Raw genomic sequence first — 22,910 nt, 5'->3', positions numbered from 1 at the left:
CTGTTTGGATATGTTGCTCATTGTCTCATTAATTCTCAGACATCATTTCTATATCTATTTTTCTCTTCTTTGGGTCTCCACTTACATATATCTTAGGCCATTGGGACTGTTGCATTTTTATCTCCCTGTCATTTCTTATTTCTGTTTAACAGTTTGGATGATTTTTCTTGACATGTCTTCACACTGTTTCTCCTGTGTGGGCCTTGACTAAAAAGTCCATCAAATTGCTATTTCACCTCTGATACCAGGTTTTTCATTCTAATGTTCTTCATTGGTTTTCTTTATTTTTCTCTTTCTAATTTTCATCTCTCTACAAGAATTTTCCATATATTTACACATGCTGTCTACCTTTTTAAAAATCCTTTAATACAGTCCATATAGTTTGTTTATTTATTTATTTATTTATTTATTTATTTATTTATTTATTTAATTTTTTGGTGGTACTGGGGTTCCTGGAAGCCCTTCTCCGGGCTACACTCCCACACCTATTTTGTATTTTTTAAATTTGGAAACAGGGTCTCCTAAGCTAGCGAGGCTGGCTTCGAAACAGCATGATCCTCCTGTCTCCGCCTCCCAAGCCCCAGGATTACAAGCGTGTGCCACCATGCCCGGTAGTCCGTATAGTTTTAAAATAATTATTTTTAGCTTTTAATTAAAATAAATTTTAAATATACAATAAGATCATGTCCTGATAATCCCATGCTCTAAATGATCTTTTATTCTGGCAATATTTAGAATTGTATTTATTGATGTAGGTCTTAATTTCTGATATATGTGTGTTGTTTGTCATTTTGATTGAGTGCTGGACATTGTATGTAAGAGAACAGAAGATTCTGAAATAAACTATATTTGTGCTTAGAAATTGGCACACTGTTTTGTCAGGCAGTCAGTATAAGTGATTTTGTCGATGTAGCATGTAGTGGAGCAGGGGTTGGGTCTTATCTTTAGTTATATTCCATATACAATGGTCTTTAAATTCTTTCAGCAATAAATGGTCCCTGCCTCAGACTTGGTGTAAAGGCTGGATCCATAGTTCTCCTGTTGTGTTCTTAGACTCTGGTAGCCACCACATGCCCACAACCTAGAGGGGCCCCTCTTAGAGCTCCCACTCCGCTCTTAGCATTTGACCACTCTTAATGTTACTCAGCACAAGGCCTAATTGTCCAGGTCTACCCTCAGACTTAGACAAGCCAGTCTCCTGATTTGGTTGAGGTTTCTCTTGATGTCCCTGCTCTGTCCTCAGATTGTCACCTCCTGTTACTAGGTGTAAGACTTGGTGGGTGGAAGAGTGCAAATAAATGTTCCCTGCACACGTTCACCTCAGAAGGCTTCCTACTCAGCTGCCCTGCTCTTTTCTCTGTGGTAAAGAACCACTATCTCATACTCACATGAAGTTGGAGTATGGGAGGGTTTTCTTCTTGGTTCTGCTGATCCATTCTCAAACTTAGGCAAACCTTTCAGTTCACAATTTTACATCAGAACTTTTAGTCTTCAATGGGATAAAAAAAATTATGGTCTTCTAGGCTATCTGATTTATTCTCACTGTTCAGACTTTTCAGGTGGGATCAATGTTTGCTTTGCATTTTTTTTTTTTTTTTGGTTCTGGAGATTGAACCTGGAGGCATTCTGCTTCCAAGCTAAGCCCCTAGCCCAATTTTATTTCTTTATTTGAACGCCTCCCTACATTGAAGAGACTAACTTTGAACCTGTGATCCTTCCATCTTGGCCTCCTAAATATTGGAATTACAAGTGCGTGCCACCACACACAGCTGCTGTGCCTTTCATAAGTAAAAAAATATATATATATTTTTACTGCATTTTATCCCTAACTCTTCTTTAGATTTGGTTTTCCCAGAAAAAAAAAAATAAGAAAAGAACTTGAATGTAAGTAGTTTACTTGGTAAGTGATCCAGGATGCCCCAGTAAAGGGATGGGAGTAGAGTTGTGGAAGAGAAGGAGGCCTATACAGTATACAATAAGCAACTGTGGGACAGTTTCAATGGGGACTTTTGGGAGACTGTATAGAATCAACTTTGGTAAAGAAGTTGGATATTTATCCGCCAGTTCTCATTTGTAATTGATTAATGGCCATGTCTGTGGGTAGCACTTTTTCTAGACCACAGAAGGCAGAGAAAACACAGGTGTTTGCAGTAAGAAGTTATTGATGTGAGCATTTCTGTTTTAAACTCTACCATGGCACTTTTATTTCTCAAGTACATTGGTACACATGAACCTGATGTTATTGAGGAGATTCTTGCCTGACTTATCTTCATATATTCTCACCATTGTACTTCACATATTATCGGTAAGAGGCAATTGATATGTCTACTAAGTGAGAAAATACACTTTCTATGGTACTAATATGAAGAATTTTGGTTGGCTCTTCTTTATTTCTTTCCAATCCCATATCCACTCAAATAACATCATCTGGTTTCTTAATTATCAAAAATTTTAGCCGGGTGTGGTGGCACACTCTTGTAATCTTCGCGCTTGGGAGGCTGAGACAGGAGGATCGCACGGGTTCGAAGCCAGCCTCAGCTACTTAGTGAGGCTCTCAGCAACTTAGTGAGACCCTGCTTCCAAATAAAAAATATAAAATAGGACTGGGAGTATAGCCCAGAGGTAGAAAGCCTCTGGGTTTTACCCGCCATCCCACCACCACCAAAATAAATAAATAAAATTAACTTTACCAGACTGCTTAGAATTTTTTAATTCTATTGATTTCCAAGATAATTTAAGTATACTACAATCTTAAAGTATAATTTTTAAATCTAAACTTTGTCTAACAGATACTTTAAATTATTTACAGCTAACAATGATAAGGCGTCCTCGAACAGTTGTTTGTTACATTTGTGGTCGTGAATATGGAACAAAATCCATTAGCATCCATGAGCCACAATGTCTGAAAAAGTGGCATAACGAGAACAACTTACTGCCGAAGGAACTGAGGAAACCAGAACCTAAAAAACCCGAAGTTAGGTCCATTACTGGTAAGTCCCTAGAAAAAGGACTTGAGTGCATGAGGGGAGACTTTTTGGTCTAATCTTATGAGGAGGAGTCTTCTTTTCTTGTTCAAACAACTGATCAGTAACATCTAATGCCATGGCTACAGCCAAATAGGAAAAGCAGGTCGGGTACGCTGGTCCAAAGAGTTGTCTTCAGATCCTGAGGCATAAAGACACTATGTTCTGGCAGCATTGCACATGAGAGGGCACCACTGAAATTTACACTATTTTCCAGAAGTTATTTTTATATATTATCATGCATAATGTTTAAAAATCATGAAGCTTAAAAAACCTTTGGAGACACTCAGGGTCTTGTTTTCTTTTCTTCTTTTTCCCCCGCACTCCCTACCTTCCTTTCCCTCTCTCCTCCCTTCTTTCCTTTATTTCTTCCTTCCTTTCTTTTAGAAGTGGGAATATTGAATCTCTTAGCTACATTTCATGCCTTTTTATTTTTTGAAATGGGGCCTCACTAAGTTGCAGAAACTGGCCTTGAAGCTGTGTCCCTCCTGGTTTAGCCTCTCAAATACTAAGATTACAGGGATGTGCCACTATGCCTGGTTTAGCATCTTGTTTTCAAATATAAATGTGTCTTGATAGTTACAGAGTAGGGATGGTATAACAAGTTCAAATGTTTACAGGGACCACCGGTCAGGTTAATAAATACATATATTTTTCCCATTTGAACAAAAGGAAAGGTAGCCACTGTAATGAGGTGGAGAGCATCAGTTATCTTTGAATGAAATAACAGATGTCCAATTCTAGCTGGTATTATCTTTGAGATTTAGCCCAGTGCAGCCATATCTTTCAATAATACAAAAGAAACTGGAAATCTAGATGTTTACATGAAATATCCAGATTTTAAAAATATTTTCAACTAACAATTTGAAAAGTACTGTGCAAGCCAAATGGAAATGGAACTACACTATCATGTGTGACTTCATAACCCTTAAAGTATGAGAAGAGTTAAAAGTAAAACTTGAGATTTAAGAGGATTAGTCTTCAATTTATTTACTCTCTCTGTGTAGCCGTAGATTTGCACACCTGGAAGGTGTCTTGGAAGTCATTTGGTGTCGTTTGGTCCACAGCACTTTTGTCAAAGACTGAGCCAAGATTGTCATAAGAAGTTCTAGCTCCTGGTAAAACTCAGCTATTCAAGCCAGGCACAGTGGCACATAGCTGTAATCCCAGTACTTGGGAGGCTGAGAATGGAGGACACAGGTTCACAGCCAGTCTCAGCTACTTAGCAAGGCTCTTAGTAACTTAGACCCTATTTCAAAATAAAGAATAAAAAAAAGGAAAAAAAAATAGGACTGAGAACATACCTCAGAGGTAGAACATCCTTGGGTTCAATGTTCAATTCCCAGCAACACACACAGACACACACACACACATCCCACCAAAACCACCAACAACAAAAACAGCAACAACAACCATTCACAGTCTTTGCCCAAAGGAACATGTTGAATATAGAAATTTTATTGAGAAATTTGCTCAATACTTGCGGGGCTTGGTGGCGCACACTTGTAATCCCAGCATTTGGGAGGCTGAGACAGGAAGATCAAGGTTTGCAGAAAGCCTCAGCTACTTAGTGAGGCCCTTTGCAACTCAGTGAGACCCTGTTTCAAAATAAAGAATAAAGCCTGGTGTGGTGGCACACGATTGTAATCCCAGCATTTGGGAGACTGAGACAGGAGGATCACGGTTCAAGGACAACCTCAGTTGCTTAGTGAGGCCCTTTGCAACTCAATGAGACCCTGTTTCAAAATGAGTAAAAATTAGGGCTGGGCGTGTTGCTTGGAGGTAGAATGCCCCTGAGTTCCAACCCCAGTACCGCAAAAAAAATTTTTAATTTGGTGTTAAAAATCTGTTTCCTTTCCTTCTGATCTTTACCACTTTTTCTACATGACCATTATTATCACAAGACTGGAAGAAGTGAGAGGAATGATTGATTTGAAGGCCCTTGGTGGGCCACTATCCTGTTATTGCTTATAGATAGAAAAGGCAGATTCTACAACTGCACTTCACTGTGGTTTTTCTCTTGGTCCCATGCTACCTTTACCTGGGAAGGTGCCCTTCAATGGTAGGTAAATAGAATTTACATTATCAGTCCCTTCCCATGGACTCAGAGTTCGAATAGCACTTGCCTCAGATCCAAAGTCCACGCCCTGTGTACAAACACTTAGAAATGTGATGAACTGTTTGCAATTGAGAATCAATGAATAGAATTTCTGAGTCTGTATCAAAACTCATTTGAGTGATGAGAAATTCAGCACTATTCTTAACCGTTTTTAAAGGACTCAAAGCACACATTAGTAACCTGCATGACAAGTGATATTTTCTTTATCCAAAGGAGAAATACTAAGTTGTGTTGGGGTTTGAATTCTTTGGCGTGTTGGAGAACATTAGGAAAAGACACGTAAAGAGTCTAAGGGTTGTTCTGGTTGTGTGAACCATTAGATGGAAATCATATGAGCATTTCTCAGGCTTTATTGAAGTAATATATGCTTTGCCAATGATAAAAATTAAGTAATACATTTTTGAGTGCCTGGCTACATTTGGGGGGTCTATTTTGAGCAATTCTAAGACATAGCCAATTTAATGCACTAAAGTCATTCTATTTAAATAAGACTTATTAAAGCTAAATCCCACATTGTTTCTCTAAAATAAAGCCATATGCCTTTTTCCCCTATGTTTTGCCAGTGAAGATTATACATTTCTCAGCTGTTTTGTTTTCTTAAGAATACTTCATCAGATGAACAACTCTGTTTGCATTCTTAACTGTAATTACTTAAAGAATCTCTAAGTTCATGGGCATGAAGAGATGATAAATTTTTAGGATATAATTCATCTTAAATTCACTCTCAATTGTCAGTTTTGGCCTCTATAAAACATTCCACTGAAGGATTATAAAAGAGGAAAATACAAATACTTGTTCTTTTCCCACATAAGCTTATATTTAGAGTCAGTTAAAAGAAAGCCAAAAGTTATATTTGCAAGATACTAATATGTAAGCAAAGATGTTAATAATTAGTGAAGAATGCATATCATAACACATAAAACATTGTCTTTCCCTTTTTTAAAGTCCAAAGAGCAAAAAGCCTCTGGTTTGTAGATAACTTGACTCAACCCTTGACAGACTGAGCAGTACCTTTTATTTATTTATTTACTTAGTTTTGGCAATAGTTATATGATTTACTTAAAAGCCTCAGTCAACAGGTATTTCCTGAAAATATTTTCCATAAAAAGTAGAATATAGTTCTGTAGAATGAAAATTGATTAATAATCCATTTTATCTTTTCCTCCCCCTCTTCTTTTTTTTTATTATTTTTCCTGTTCTCTCCCTCTCTCTCTCTTCTCCCTCCCTCCCTCCCTCTCTCTCTTCTCTCCCCCTCTCTTCCCTCCCTCCCTCCCTTTCTCTTCTCTCTCCCTCTCTCTCCCTCTCTCTTTTTCTTCCTCTCTCTCTCTCCCTCTCTCTCTTTTCTTTCTTCCTCTCTCTCCCTCTCTCTCTTCTCCCTCCCTCCCTCTCTCTCCTCTCTCTCTCTCTCTCTCTCTCTCTCTCTCTCTCTCTCTCTCTCTCTCTCTGTCTCTGTCTCTCCCCCCCCCCCCCACTTTCCAGCCAAGGGTTTCTATGATCTCGATGCCTTGAACGAAGCTGCTTGGACAAGTGCCCAGAGCCAGCTGGTTCCCTGCAGTATCTGCGGGCGCACCTTCCTGCCAGACAGGCTGATTGTTCACCAGCGATCTTGTAAACCCAGAGCCGCCAAGTAAAGCCCTTTTCTCTCCACTGGAGTGTTCTAGAAATTAATCCCTTTGAAAGCAACTGGGTTAGTGGGAGGTGAGAAGAGGGAACAGGACAACTGGAAGTGACTGAGTGCCGGTCCAGCGGGGGAGGCCCAGCTCAGTGTTTTGGTGGCCAGAGCATTTGCCCACTATTATGGGATGGGCAAATATCATGGTTTTAACAAGCACTGTGTGGGCTTAGGCACACTGGGGCCATTTTACACTTTTGCCAGGCAGAATTATAAGCCGGCTGCTGCTTTTCCAGGTCATAATTTTTAGCTAGAAGAAGTTTCTGAGCCAAATGTTGCCATTTTTCTTCCATTCTACTTTCCTGAACAAGGACTATTGTTCAGTGAACAGAGGCCCTGGGGAAAACCTACAGCTCCTTGTTAGTCCCAGGAGGAGCTGGATTTCTTCCTAACCCTGGGCTTTTCCATCCAGGGTTTTTTTTTGTTTTGTTTTCTTTTTGGTTGTTTTTTGTTTTTCCAGTACTGGGGATTGAATCCAGGGGCATTCTACCACCTTCGAGCTACATCCAAGCCCTATTTTACGTTTTGTTTTGAAACCGGATTTCACTAGGCTGCTGGGGCTTGCTAAGTTGCTGAGGCTGGTCTCAGACCTACAATTCGAATTCCAGGACTGGATATAGGCTTGCACCACCACACCTGGTATCCAGGCATATTTTTACATTGTATTGTTGATTGGGAAGTTTATTTTCTCTGTATGATAATTCAAGAGGACAGACTTTTTTTTTTTTTTTTTTTTTTTTTGGTGATACTGGGGTTCCTGGGAGCCCTTCTACCTCCGGACTACACTCCCAGACCTATTTTTACATTTTTTTTTTTTTTAAATTTGGAAACAGGGTCTCCTAAGCCAGCGCACGCGGCTGGCTTCGAACCTGCGTGATCCTCCTGTCTCTGCCTCCCAAGCGCGGGGATTACAAGCGTGCGCCACCACGCCCAGCTAAGGACAGACATTTTAAAAAGGGCTGAGTCCTTAGAGCACTGGAACCATATCTAACTCATACTTCCTGTATAATGGCAAGAGATACTGCATAGATATTTCCTAGCCAGGGCCAGTCTCGTGTGTCAGGAGACTGCTACAGTACAATTCAAAATGGGTGGAGGCTAGCTTTTTTTTCCTATAAGAAAAGTCTTACAAGGGTTTTTATACAATCAATGGGGTTTATAGGTGTTTCATTGTTGAAGGGTAAAAGCCTGCCAGGAAGTTCCTTGCCTCCACACCCAAAGTCCATGCTCAGTAAATGGATTGTGAAAGTTCTCTATATTTTAGAGTTTTTGATGTCTATTCATTCAGGCGGGTGCTCCTGGGAGGAGGCCAGGACCAGGAAGGTGCTCTGCCCAGGAAATTCTGCTCCCCCAGGCAGCATGACTTTGTTTGAACTCCCAGAGTCTTGCTTGGAATCTTTGTTCATTTCATGGCTGAATTCCAGGGCCATTCTGGATCTACTGGGTTCCTGCAAGCCTCACATCAGTGACCTTACATGGCACAGTCAGCTCCAAATTGTGAGGGGTGAGTTCTTTCATCCTAATATTTTGGTCATACATCTACTTATTTTATAGGGATGAGGTAGGATAACTGGTTTTCCTTCCTATTAAAAAAAAAAAAAAAACTAGAGATGATCTCTTTAGAAAGCCTATAGGTGCCATCAAATAATCTTGTGAGAGATGATATGGCATTTAATGACTCATAATTGATGTATTAGTTATTTTATCTTTCTGACAAAAATGATGAAAGCACCTCACATATATTGAGTGTACTGTGGGTGAGGCACTGTGCTAAGTGCTTTGTATATATCAGTTTATATACATCTGACATAAACCCTACAAGTAGATGTTATGTTTATTTTACAGATCAGAAAGCCAGTTCTTAGACTAAATAGCTAACTTGAGATCATGCTGAGCTTAAATTAAGGGGCAGAACACACACACACACACACACACACACACACACACACACACACACACACACTTCAGGACTGTTTTGTTTTCCAAGCCCACAGTCTGTTGCTGTTATGCCAGATACTATCATTAATAAAATTGGCCATACTAACATAAAAGATCTGACCAATGTGAAAATTCTTGCACAATGTCTAGTACTGAAGACAAATGGGAATCTGCACATGTTCGTGTTTATGCTGCTGGCCTGAGTATCTTAGACTAAGGTGAGAAGAAAACTTTGAACTGCACTATATTATGTGTTTCAAAAGATACTTCTGGGTTTTGCTGATATTCCAGAAATAAAATATCAGGGAGGATAAATCAAAAGTCCTGGCCTCAACTTTGTAATGAGTTGCCAGTCAGAGTCATAAAGATTTACAAGTAGAACAAAACACACCACCTTTTCCTGTATGATTGAGCCTGTGAGTTGGTGAAATGGATGAAAAAGACAGACTCCAGAAATCATCACATCCTCAGAGAACTTGAGCCAGCTCGAAATGCAACAGGGTGTTGATCATGCAACTCCACGCACAGCCTCTCTCCTCAGCTAGCCTGCAAATGTTCCATGGCATTAAACCCAGAGCAAGCTCAGTTATATCAGTCCAAGAATTCTGGTCCATTTCAAGATAAGTCATCAAAGTCTCACTATTAATAGGAAAGAGCTCATCTTCTCTCTGCCAATTGCCCCCCCCCATGAATTAACTTCTATCAAGATCTTATAATTATCAAAAAAGTTGTTTTTTATTTATTTATTTATTTATTTATTTATTTATTTATTTATTTTGGTGGTACTGGGGTTCCTGGAAGCCCTTCTACCTCCGGACTACACTCCCAGACCTATTTTTACATTTTTATTTGGAAACAGGGTCTCCTAAGCCAGCACACGTGGCTGGCTTCGAACCTGCGCGATCCTCCTGTCTCTGCCTCCCAAGCGCGGGGATTACAAGCGTGCGCCACCACGCCCGGCTATCAAAAAAGTTGTTTTTTAAACCATTGTCACCTCCATGAGCTGCAAATTTGAATCTTGAAATAGTTCCCACAGAAGATAACCTAGATGATGGAGAGAAGATACTAGACAAAAGTCCTTGGATCTCTACACTAACCCAGGCAGCTATTGGTGTGGGAAACCATGTTAGTACAGGCATCAACAGCAATGCAGTTCCCTCTCCACTGTAACCTAGTGCTGGGCAAATTGAATTCTCCTCTAGTTGAGGTAATGAAAAAAGCTCTAGGATTCCTTGATGCTCATGTGCACATTGAATTCACATCAAAGTTTCAGGCCATGTGTTCCCAGCAGTGGACTAAATAAACACATCCTAGTAAGGGGCGCATAGAGGGGAGATCTCTCACTGTGTATAAGCACATATATCTTTCAGATCCATCATGGGGGATCTTCAACAGCTTCAGAATGAGTATTTGTAACTGGGTTCTCAAGGATGTTGAGCTTCTTTGGTTTGGGGAACACTGGTGTAAGTCCCTTAATTGGAGAAGCAGCTGCTATTGCAAACCAGAGTCATCTGTGAGCAAGGAAGAGGTAGAATGGAGACACAGCAGTTCTCTACACATGAAAACCAGAAAAGAATCCTGGGCCTTATGCACTTGTCTGCTTCTGACATTAGTGGCATTTCTTCTTTACACTCTTTCTAAAACCAGCTTTTATGGCTTGAGTTCCACATCATGTAAGGGCAGGAAGCTCAGCCCTTTCCTTCCCTAACCTGAGTGGACTTTTCTTTCCTCTGGCAGGGCTCCACACTTATCACGGGCAACTCACACTGATCCATGGTCTGGCCCATACAAATGGCCATGCCTATTTCTTCTGGCTGGCCCGTCCTGCTCTCTGTGGCAAGAGATGAAAAATGAGGTTCCTGTGCACTTGAACAAAACAGCACAAATGAAAAGCAGACAAGTCGCTAGCAGAGGCCAAACTGGTTGGTGTGGAGAGAATATAGACCAGGAAAATGTGGCTAAGTTATCACAGGACAACTTTACTCTTCATTCTTTTAAAATTACATACACAACTATTTGAATAGTTACATTCAAAGGAAAAATAGACATACTGAAGTCTCATGTACTCTACATTCAAGTAAACTTTGTTCTCCACTGTAACCTAGTGCTAGGCAAATTAAATTCTCCTCTATTTGAGGTTCTCCTTCTACAGTTTAATTACAGTGGTTTAAATTCAAATTATAATACTTTGAGGTTAAAAGGAAGATGAAGATGTCAGCCTAAGATACTAAGAGCCTAAGACTCCACACTATCACTGGCAATGCCTTTTAGTTCCCCTTATGAAACATGAGACCAAGCTAGCATGGAGATAGATTAAACTGCAGGTGTGATAAACTCACACCTGGTCTAAGGCATCACTGGGACTAGGTCCTCTCATTGAGTCACACTGATCATCCTATAGAGCACAGTGTTTCAGATGTCTTTTACTTAGCTGAGAATATGTTGGGCAAAATAATGGCTCCCAAAGATGACCTAATCGCCAAAATCTATGAATATGGTCCCTTGTATGACAGGAAGAGCTGGGCTGATATGACTAAGGTTATAGACCTAGCGGTAAAAAAAATTATCCTGGATTATGCCAGTGGGACCAATCTAATTCCAGGAGTCCTTAAGAGTAGGGGAGGAGGAAGGTAGACAAGTGGGTGGGGGCGATGGCAGCATAAGAAGAATTTAACACCCATTTCTGGTTCTGAGATGTAGGGAGCAAGGTGCAAGAGCCAAGGCAGGCCTGTGGGAGCCACAGGAGGCCCCCGACTGGTGATGAGCAAAGAAACTGGGACCTCAGTTCCACAACCACATGGAACTAAATTCTTCCAACAATATGGATGGGCAAGTAAACTGAGTCTTCCCCCAGAACCACCTGTGTGTGTGTGTGTGTGTGTGTGTGTGTGTGTGTGTGTGTTACTAGGGATTGAAAGATTAAACCCAGGGGCATTCTACCTTTGAGATATACACTAGCTATCTTTTCCCCTTTTTTGTAGCATGAGGGGTTGAACCCAGGGGCATTCTACCTCTGAGCTATATACCACTAGCCGTTTTATCTTTTGCAGTGCTGGGGTTTGAACCCAGGGCCTTGTGCATGCTAGGCAAGTGCTTTACCACTGAACTACATCCCTAGCACCTATTTTTAAAACAGTGTCTCACTTAATTGCTGAGAGTCTTGCTACACTGCAGAGGTTGGCTCCAAACTTGAGATTCTCCTATCTCAGCCTCCCAAGTACTGGGATTACAGGTGTGTGCCATCATGCCTGGTTAAACACCTTGTTATCAGGTAAGTCCAGGGTTGAGCTTCCAACTCTACAGAATTGTAAAAAAAAAAAAAAAAACCTGTGATGTTTAAGTCACAACAACTGTAGTCATTTGTGATGGCAACAACAAACAACACAAAACACATCTATGTGCTGTGGAGTAGGACCAATGAAATCTGCTGATCAGAGAAATAGAGCTCTTAAGTCTATAAAGGACTCTGGCTACTCCTCTGCTTGATTTAGCAGGACAATACTTATTAGCGCATGTGTTCTAAGAAAGAGTGGACCCAAGATTCCCCACCCCTGAGTAATCATTTTGCTATATATAAAAATTCTGGATGCAGACTTCTAACAGCCCTTAAAGGGCTGCCTTTGATATTCTTAACTATAAAACTGATTCTGTAATATGTGTGTATATATCTTTAAAATAATAGTAAATGGAAAAAATGCAATTGAATTATATTCCTCTCCATGTGCTGCCTGAAGAAAATAGCTATGTAATCTGAAATGGTAAATGGTCGTTATACTTCTAAAAAAGGTACTGACTGGAAGATAACCAAAACACCAGAACTCTGAAAGTGTATATTTTTTTAAAATTCCTGAGTTCTCACTATTTTATCCAGGGCTTGCCTGATAAGCCATGTGCAGACCTAAAGAACAGAGTAGGTGATCAAAATAACTTGCTAAAAGTATAAGAAAAGGATGGCAAAATCCCTTGATTTATTACTGGATATGTATCAGGCAGTGAATTTGCCTTTGGTGCCTTCATCTCCCTCTCCAAAACCTCTTCCCTCTGTACCCCAGTTCAAAGGCTCCCCTGCTGTCCCCACTCCCACCTTCTTCTGTTGGAGTGAGACCTCCAGAGCTCTGTGCTTGAGATTTTTCTCCATATTTCCCACTCTGCTTTTTCCCAGGCTACTCATGCATTCTTTTCTCAGCTTTTCACGAAGTATTTCATTGGAAAGAAATCTTAGAAGATTTTGCTAAGGGGTTCACAGAAGACAATTGTTGAATCTGCTTTCTCTTTTAGGTGATATTTATTTATTTATTTTTGTGGTATTGGGGTTCCCGGAAACCTTTTTTTTCTCCGGGCTACACTCCCAGACCTATTTTATATATTTTTTTATTTGGAAACAGGGTCTCTTAAGTCAGCGTGGCTGGCTTCGAACCCGCGCGATCCTCCTGTCTCCGCCTCCCAAGTGCAGGAATTATAAGCATGCGCCATCATGCCCGGCTAGGTCATAGTTATTTTAAAGAAGGTTCCTAGCAGCATTATGTTTGTGTGAAATCCACGTGGTAGCATTTTAGACAAATATTGAAATGGAAGTCCAACAGACATGAGAAGTAGGCCTCTCCTTAAGCATTGGACTCCCTTTTCCTATCACATAGACCTCTGCTAACTCCTTATCAAAGCTGGGGCATTTCTGACTGGTAAGATATTGATTTACACTTGTGTTAAGATAAACTAGCTGCTGTAACCACTAGAATAATGGCGTAACAGAAGAGTAGCTTAATGGAGACAGAAGTTTGTTGATGGTTTAAAGAAGAGCACTGAGCAGATAAGCAGTTTATGAAGACGTCTCTCCTCCGTGGAATCACCCAAGACTGTAGGCTGATGGAGCTCTGCCACTTTTCAACATTCAACATGTGAATCTCTAAGGTTGCCCTGAGTATCCTCCCAGCCCAAAGGAGTAAAGAATAAGAAGTTACCCGTTTGGCAGATTTGTAGGTTAGTATAGCTCAGATTGGGAGGAGATGCTCATCATTCCATTCACATTCATTGGCGAAATCTCAGCCACGAGGCTGTACTGCAAGAGAGTGTGGGAATTACGTTCTAACCACACAACAGAGAGAAGAGGCCAACAGGATTTGGGGAACAATTATTAGTCTCTGCCATGCACCTCACACAAAAATCGATTCCTGGCTTCTTGTTAGAGGACTGCTTTCCCCATGGGAGAAATTCAACACTATTTTGGGACAAATCCAGCGGGACAAGGTATTGTTCTCACTATAAAATGTTTAATAAATTAGGATGAAAAATGGTGACACTTAAGGTTTGCGATTATTTTTCACATATTCGGAATACCAGCATTATTCGTATTTTAGAAGACAGTCTTCATACAATTTACTTGAAGAAACACTTTTATGGTGTTTTTGAGATGAAAGTTTAGGCCAGAGTTTCATCTCTTAAGGGTGGTTGGGGCAAAAAGTCAAGAGACCATTTCGCAAAAAAACAAAAACAAAATGTGAATGGCCACGTTACAATGGCACAACTCCAACTTTGGGCAATTACAGAATGAACTGATGAATGATATTTTTTCATCCTCTGGCTAAAGCCTGACTGAAACAGGACTTTTGGACTGTGCCCTAGGTCAGTGGGAGCTCCCACCTCTATGAGAGGGGCTGAAACCATAGCAGATGTCAGCAAGACAGACTGAGGTGAGAGGCAGCTCTGGGCGTTCCCTAAGTTGGGAGATGACTGGTGGAGAAGAACACTGGCCATTGTTACCAAGTTTCCAATGTTCCTTTCCTGTCATCTACTTCTAAGTCTGTGTTTCCTCTTCAAGCCCTCAGTAAACTTTCCTTTGTCACTCTGGGCTATTAGCTGTGCAGAGGAATGGAGAGAACTTGTGAAATGAGAAGGGAGCTAAGGTCTCCTCAAGGACAAATACACAAGAAAGCAGTTGAAACTTGAGGAAACGTGAGAGGGAGCAGCTAGAAGCAGCAGCCACACAAGTGTGTGCTCCGCGGTTATCCTGACTCATGGGAGGAACACTGATATTCTTGTCCTCACCTGATATGAGCTTGTGTCCTGATGTTTTTGGCCCAGCACAGGAGTATTTAACCCTGGAATGCCAGAGAACACCGTGGTAGGCTTAAACATGTTCAAAAGAAACATCAGTGAATGGCACAGGACTGAGTGTAATTGTGCCTACAGTGTTGATCAGGTTCTGTATCCTGCAGCCCACCCAGCTGGAAACGCTGAAGGGATGAGGAAACCTCATAGCGCAGGGGGCTGTGGCTTGCCCTGCAGGGTGGAAAGGTAGAGGTGGCAGGGGCGCCAGAGGTCAGCCCAGGAAGAAACCCACAGGAGCCTGGGGCCACTCCAAGTATGGCAGAGCTGGATGTGTTTTGTTTCCACTCTAATTGGCCTGTTTTTCTTCGTTACTCCCTAGGGTTTGGCCACAGGATTTCCTGATATTTTGATAAGGCATGTTACTTTCTCTGACTCTGTTGTATTTTCTAGACCACAGTTTCCTAACCAATGTGCCCATTATTAGTCTGCTAACTTCGGCTCTGCCGGCTCTTCCAACGCCTGAGGTGTCGCCTCTGTCGCTGAGCATCTGTGGTGATTAGCCCGAGTATGCAGGGCTAATATTCTAGAGATGTTATCAGGGGAAACATGGTGGAAAGCCTTTGTGTTTTCCCATGACATTTACCATGCAGAGGACAGTGGCTGCAGTATTGACATTCTTGACTATGAAGTCAACTTAAAAGAAAGTGAGTGCTTTAGTTCCTTGCACTGGTTCCAGTTACCATGTCTCTTGCTCTCATTTTTATGCTATTTCTCCCAAATTCTATCGACAATGTGGTATTTTTCAGAAAAGTACAGACCTCAGATCCAGAAGATGGTAGAGCAGTTCCATCTCCCAGAAGCAATGAGCAAGGAGAGCCACACCTGGCCGCAGAGGTTAGGGAAGGCCAGGGTGCCCGAGCACCGAGCACCGCCTTGCGGCACTGCAGGTCATCTGGGTGGACAAGGAGAAAAGTAAATCAGAGGAAGAGCCGCAGCACGGTGCAGGGTGAGGCAGGGGCTGCATGCAAGGGAGGGGAGGGTGTCAATGACAAGGTCAGTCACAGCTTCATTTCTTCCAAGTCCTCAACTTTGAGGAGGCACTAATGCACTTCGGGGAGGCACTAACGCACATCAGACAAGTTGTATTGACTTTCCTGTTTTAGCCTGGGAGGCAGTGGATAAGAGATGACCTTCTGGAAAAAGGCAGGTATAAATCTGCCCGCTTTTGTTCCCATATTTATGTTCTCTAATTCTCTTTCCCTCGCAGCATCACTATCTAATTGCATCCTCTCACACCACTCTATTCATAAGCGCTTTAGCACACTATAGCCAGAAGAGGGCAGTATGTGGAAGCAATGAACGTAGAATTCCCTGTGCTGGCACAAGCAGTACCAACCAGACAGACTGGTTTCTTTCACTTCGTTTTTTTAAACCGTACTAGCAACTATAAACGGCACACGCATTTACTTCTGAAGTCATATCAAGTAAGTGACTCCTTCATCTCTCCCCTCCCCTGCCAACATTTTAAAAGAATAATCACAAATATTTAGGATATAGATTTCAACTTGGCTTCTTAACAGGCCATGTTTTGGCCAGTTTTCTAACAAAATGTGCACAGTGCATATAATGCAAATGTCTAGATGATGGGAACACAAAATATATAGCGATTTAGAAAAAACACTTAAACTATGCCTGCTCTTATACAGTTGAACAAGTAGAACTAGTACTGTATGTAGTTTAAAAACAATAGTTATACAGGTCGCTTATTAGCTTTCTGGACACATATTTTTGGGCACCTAATAAGTGCAAAGTGCTGGGTAGATGATAGAAAGACATAAATGACTCCACAAAGAGGGATTCTGGGAACAGGCGTCGTGACACAAGCCTGTAATTCCAGCATTCAGGAGGCGGAAACTGGAGGACTGCAGTTCGCAGACAGTCTCAGCTCCTTAGTGAGGTCCTTCACAACTCAGTAAGACCCTGTTTCAAAAATAAAAGACTAAAAAATAGGGCTGGGGGTGTAGCTCGGAGGTAGAATGACCCTGGGTTCTATCCCCAGACCTGCAAAAGTGAGAGAGAGAGAGAGAGAGAGAGAGAGAGAGAGAGAGAGAGAGAGAGATTGATTCTGGTTGGTGTACATAAGAGAACATTCTAGAAAGAGAAAGCGATGAGGAGTAAAGACGGTTCCTAATTCCATCCCAAACACTGCGGTATGTGGATGTGGCAATCTGACAGTGTCCTCAGGGGTCAGCTAAGCTTTAGTTAGCTTAGGAAGAATTTTTGGAAATGTAGAGAAGCAGAGATTACAGTGGACTTTGCAGATGACAGAGCATAAAACACTAAAGGAAGGGTTTGGGGGTAGGGAGCAGCCTGGGTAACCTGTAAAGTACACAGGGGTATAGTTCCCAGTGAGATTAGTACTCCTGGTCTTTTGGGGAGCGATGATTCATCTATCCTAATGAAAGCCTCTTCCAAGGATAAGATGGGGATGTTGGGAGGAGGGATGCCTGGGGAGAGGCGGTGTTCCAGGAGCCTGCTGCCCTGTGGCTCAGGAATGGGGGCCACTACCGACCTCACTGGCACTTGCTACTCACCAGTGTCCTTTCTAGACTTCAGCATAGTATGGTGCGGGTTGAAAAGCAACTTTTCAGACCACCTTTAAATACTGCTGTAGGCCTGCTGTATGTGGAAGAGAGGTGGTTTTATCAGAAGTCATAGTTGATTAAACATTCCCATGTAGTTAAATGCATTAGACTTTGCTTCTTTTTTTCTGAGTATGACATCTTCTTTAAAGACCCTTTTAAATCTCTCTCCCAGAATTATATTGTCCCTTAAAATTTTTAAAAAATTAAAAAAACTTTTAATTAAAAATGTGTTAGTTTTTATATTTTATTTTATGTTTTTATACTTTATTTATGGTGCATAGTAGGGATCTAACATTTTTTCCCTCTAGAAGTTTTCTGGTATCACTTGTTAATTACTAAATCCCATGTAAACAGAAGTCCATCTTTGATGTTCCAGTCCACTACATTCATCTATTTTCATATGTCTGCAGCATTATCATATTGCTTAAATGATTATATCTTCAGAGTGTAATTTGTTATTATGAAGTCAAGTCCGAGCATTTTTAAATTATCATGATTCTTCCTACTCATTTATTCTTATAGATGAATTTTAGAATCAAGCTTGACAAATAACATAAATAATTCTTCTAGTATATTGATTTGCGTTGAATTAAATTGATAAATTATTTTAGGAATAATCAGATTATTTGTAGTATGGATTCATTCCATTGAGAAACACAGTATGTAATTTATGTTTAAAATCATAAACCTTCAGTGCTGAATTTTGTTAAACAACCTACTAATTTGATTTTTTTAACCAATAAATAACTGAATCTTTCTGTACCTTTTCTTTTTATGGTATCCTTGATCCTTGAAATATTCCTTTTTTATAGCTGTGTGTTTGTGTGTGTGTGTGTGTGTGTGTGTGTGTGTGTGTGTGTGTGTTTCAGATACCTCTGAGAGGCCATCAAAATGCAGGAAATTGAGAGTTTGAGATATTAAATTTTTCATATTCAGAAATTTTCTAAATGCTAAGAGCCTATATTCTTAAATATATGTTGTTAAATTGAATTATTTGTTCTCTTAAGTTCTTCAGAAAAGATTTGGAAATTTTTCCTTAGACCCTGAAGATGTCTATATTAATATCTGTTCTGTTATAAGAGAATTAAAATACAAAGTCATATGAAATTAAATGCCAAGCATTACTGAAAATCACTACACAGTTGGAAAAGCACTGTGTATAGTTCGCTTTTCTTTAGGAAACTATAACCTTCAGAAGTATCTATCGTGTAAAATAAAGATATTCAGAAAGAAGAAAATATTTTTTTTCAGCCAGTTCACTTCACTGTCCAAGGCTAATCAAGTCAAACTATTAATAATAGAGTATTCCCCTCAAATTGCATCCTGGAAAGTATTTTCACTTAGGTTTAATGAAAAACACTTGGAAACAACTGAGTGTTGTGGAGAAGTGGTTAGTTATTATCCTTGTTTATGAATTAGCATGAGTTTAAAGAGTAGTTGATGCTAAAGGCTAAACTTTTAAATTTCTTTTCCATCAGTATTTTTCCATCTAAACTGAGCCCGAAAGATTGACAAATGTCAGAGGGCTAAAGTGGCTTTAACAGAGCCAGAGATTTGGAATTAGAGATGGTGCACCGGACAGTTTTATAAAAACATGGAGCCCAGCAGGTGGCAATAGAGGCTCTTCTCTTCCCTCCCAGTCTAGGCTTCTAAGTGCCCTGCTTCTTAATCCATCATTAAGATAAACATAATTTCAATTTTCTATGGTCCCCTTGTTCTCATGAAAATAAGGATAGGAGGAATCAGTGTGGAGTGGACGAATGAAAACTTGTCCATAACATCTGAGCCCTTGAGAAGGACTTTGCTTTCCCAAGTCAGGGAAGACCCCTCTTCATAAAGCACGTGTATGTTTCAGTGACCTCAATACATGTTAAACCTTGATAGGAGTTTTTAGTTGGGGACATTAAAATTTTAATCATCAATAGCTTCCAGCTTAATGGTAATGTTCTTGGCAGACTGTTTGGTATGGCTTACTAGTTCAAAGAGAACGTACTCAAATCCTTCAACTATTAATGACTGTTATAAAAAGTAAAAAAAAAAAATCTCAAGCTTTTTCATGTGGATCAAAGAGAGAGAAAAGATATACTACTTACACAGAAAACTTGGAAATGGAAACCTCTATAATAGTTCTAATTAGTGTTTCCATGTCACACCAAGGTAAAAGAAGAAATTCTCTATAGGATGTTTCTCAGTGATCTTTTAAAAAAGAAGACAGATGCTTCTGTTAGGTGTTTTATTTACTTACTTTAAAAGTGTAGATAGAAACAAAATAGATTTTGGAGCTTGTAGCTTGAATTAAAGTCCAAGTTCTACTAGCTCTTATATTACCCAGAGGATTTTTGAGTAAATAACTCATTCTTTCTGTGCCTCAGTGTCTTTATTTATTAAACAAGTTTGATGTTAGTATTTACTCATACGATGTGAATAATGAATGTAAATCACTTAGAATAGTACTGTCATATAGAGGTGCTCAACGAGTATTGGTTATTATAGCAAAGATGATCAGTGCTCACTGCTTCATTCCTCTTCTTCTTATTATTATTTTTACATTTCCCAAGTTCCCTTGAAAGGTTATTTTAAGGCTATACTGCCTATTTGTAGCTAGTACATTGGAGCAGAAGACCTAGTTAGGAGTTAGTGTGCCCCTGGTACTCTTTCTGATGGAGAGAATTTGGAGGCCACATGTTTTAGATAGCTTACGCTTCAAGATGGAGGATGGCCACCAAACCCATGTCTGGGTATGATAGGCATGACAAACTGCTGCTGTGTTAGGTCACTGAGATTTCAGGACCACTTTATTTCTACAACATTGCTTTGATATGTAAGGAAGGGATAAGATTTGGCCATTGAAGTTTCTTTATAAGTATTGTTATTTCTACGTAAAGATTACTTGTATTTCCAGATAAATAAGAAGCTAACCTCTATTTCTTAATAACCAGAAGCAATTTTCTTTGAGAATAAAGCATTTATTCTATTTACCTCTGAAACCACAGTACCTACGCCAGTTGGGAACACAGAATATTTTTGTTCCTTCCTTTAGCCACTTTCATCCACCTCAAAAAACCACTAGCATTGCTGCTTCTACTAAGAGATAATATATTTAAGTGCAAATTATGTCATAGACTAAAGTCACATCCAGAAAACAGAGTGTTCATAGAGGGCTGCAAACAATTGGCAAGTGAAGAAGCAATACCTTTATAGGTTAGAAAAAGAGATAGACAGAGGTTAGTTGGTTAGATGGAAATATTAATGAAATAATTGGGTGTGGTGGCATTACATACTGTAATCGCAGTACTTGAGAAGCTGAGATGGGAAGATCCCAGGTTTGAAGCCAGCCTTAGAAACATAGCAGAGCACTCAGTAACTCAGTGAAACCCTGTCTCAAAATAAAAAATAAAATAGAGCCCTAGTACCAAAAAGAGAAAAAAATAAATAAGAGAGAAAAGAAAGAAAAAGAAAAGCAGGCAGACAGACTAGGATTCTGAATATTCATAAAATTCACTATGAATATTCATGAAACAGGGCCCAGATGAAAGAAAAATGTAGAAAAGAAAGAAAAAAATTGGATAGCAGATGTGATGGCATACCCTTTTTCTGGACTGAAACACTCATCCCCTAGCTTCTGGGACTATGGCAGCTGAAGTCTCTTGGCTGAGAACACTCCAGAAATTGCATTTATATGGAAAGAACCACGTGGGCCAAGGTCTCACCCCTGTTGTGTGGGAAACCATATCCAGTGATTGAGTGATGCTAAGGGTTGAAGGCTGAGCCCTTGTCCCTCAATGGAGAGACACTCTGCAGGGTAATTCCAGCTTCAGAGACCTTCGAAGGATCATCAGCAGTCTCTGTTATTACTGTCTCACAGCCTCTGTCTCTCTGCCCACTTCTGCTTTTATTGCTTCCCCATAGATTTGGATTTCCAAAGCAGGCCTAATATTCATGCAAATCTCCACCTCAAAATCTGCTCAGACAGTAATATGAAGCACAATTAGGGAGGATCGCAAAAGCCAGGGAGGGTTTAGAGTCCTTAGAAGAGGAAACAAAGAGAGTTACTAATTATTTCCAAAGAGGGAAAAGCTTGGTCCTGGTAATGGAATGGAGAGTGGGTAGGAGCAAAGATCTTACATTTGAGAAGCAGGAACTAAGACCAGAGAATGAAATTATAAGAGGAGGGCAGAGGACCAACGCTCCAACATAAAGGCACTAGTAGAAACTCTCAGTAAGACCCCAAAAGCTCAAAAAATTAAAAAAAGAATTAATATATGGAATGACATTAAATTAAAAAGTTTCTATTTATCAAAAGAAACCATTAAGAGTTTAAAGAGAGAGCCTACATAATGGGAGATTTTTGCCAGCTACTCCAGTGACAGAGGACTAATATCCAGAGTATACAAAGAATTTAAAAAAGCTTAACACTACAAAACCAAATAACCTAATCAAGAAATTGGTAACTGAACTAAATAGACACTTCACAAAAGAAAAAATACAAATGGCCAACAAATATATGAAAAATTACTCAACATCATTAGCAATCAGGGAAAGCAAATCAAAACCACACTGAGATTCCATCCAGCCCTAATTAAAATGGCAATCATGGGCACAGGTAGAAACTTCTTCAGTAAGACTCCCAGAGCTCAGGAAGTTAAAATAATAATTAGTGCCAGGCATGGTGGTGCACGCTTGTAATCCTTGCACTTGGAAGGCAGAGACAGGAGGATTTCTAAATAAAAATATATTTAAAAAATATGGGTCTGGAAATATAGGCCGGAGGCAGAAGGGTTTCCAGGAACCCCAACACCACCAAAATAATAATAATAATAATAATAATAATAATAATAATAATAATAATAATTAAATGGGATGGCATTAAACCAAAATGTTTTTTATCATCAATGGAAACCATCAAGAGTATAAAGAGAGAACCTACAAAATGGGTGATCTTTTCCAGCTAGTCATCTGATAGAGGACTATTATCTAGAATATGCAATATACTTAAAGACTTAATGATAAAAAACTAATCAAGAAATAGGTAATTGAACTAAATAGACACTTCACAAAAGGAGAAATACAAATGGCCACAAAGTATGGCTGGGTGTGGTGGCGCACGCTTGTAATCCCAGCATTTAGGAGGCTGAGACAGGAGAAACATGGTCCGCGGACAGCCTCAGCTACTTAGTGAGGCCCTTTAAATCTCAGTGAGACCTTGTTTGAAAATAAAGAATAAAAAATAGGTCTGGGGATAAACTTGGAGGGAGAATGCTCCTGGGTTCCATCCCTAGTACTTCCCCCAAAAAAGTATATGAAAAACATGTTCAACATCATTAGTTCATTTGTGGGAAAATGGATGGACCTGGAGAACATTATGTTAAATGAGACGAGCCAGTCATCGAAAGTGGAAGGTCATATGTTTTCTCTCCTATGTGGAAGCTAGGGAGAAGAAACTCCTGTGGAGCCAGAGGTGGTCTAGG

At 40.0% G+C, this 22,910-nt stretch overlaps 1 protein-coding gene across 2 annotated transcripts in view; it reads left to right on the top strand.

The window, feature by feature from the left end:
* The window catches only part of LOC308264912 (zinc finger protein 474-like), a gene marked incomplete at both ends in the record, with an annotated part of 38,871 nt that extends 32,098 nt beyond the window's left edge, over positions 1-6,773 (top strand). For both annotated transcript variants that reach the window (XM_080698499.1, XM_080698498.1), the window contains 2 exons: positions 2,810-2,990; positions 6,622-6,773. In XM_080698499.1, the coding sequence (XP_080554625.1) occupies positions 2,810-2,990; positions 6,622-6,773 (333 nt within the window). The remainder of the gene's footprint in view (positions 1-2,809; positions 2,991-6,621) is intronic.
* Between the last annotated feature and the right edge of the window lie 16,137 nt (positions 6,774-22,910).

The sequence above is a fragment of the Muscardinus avellanarius genome, assembly GCF_963383645.1.
Source record: "Muscardinus avellanarius genome assembly, chromosome: 7".
Taxonomy (NCBI): Eukaryota; Metazoa; Chordata; class Mammalia; order Rodentia; family Gliridae; genus Muscardinus; species Muscardinus avellanarius.
Note: the sequence above shows the minus strand (reverse complement) of the source record. Positions and strands in the feature narration are given on the sequence as shown.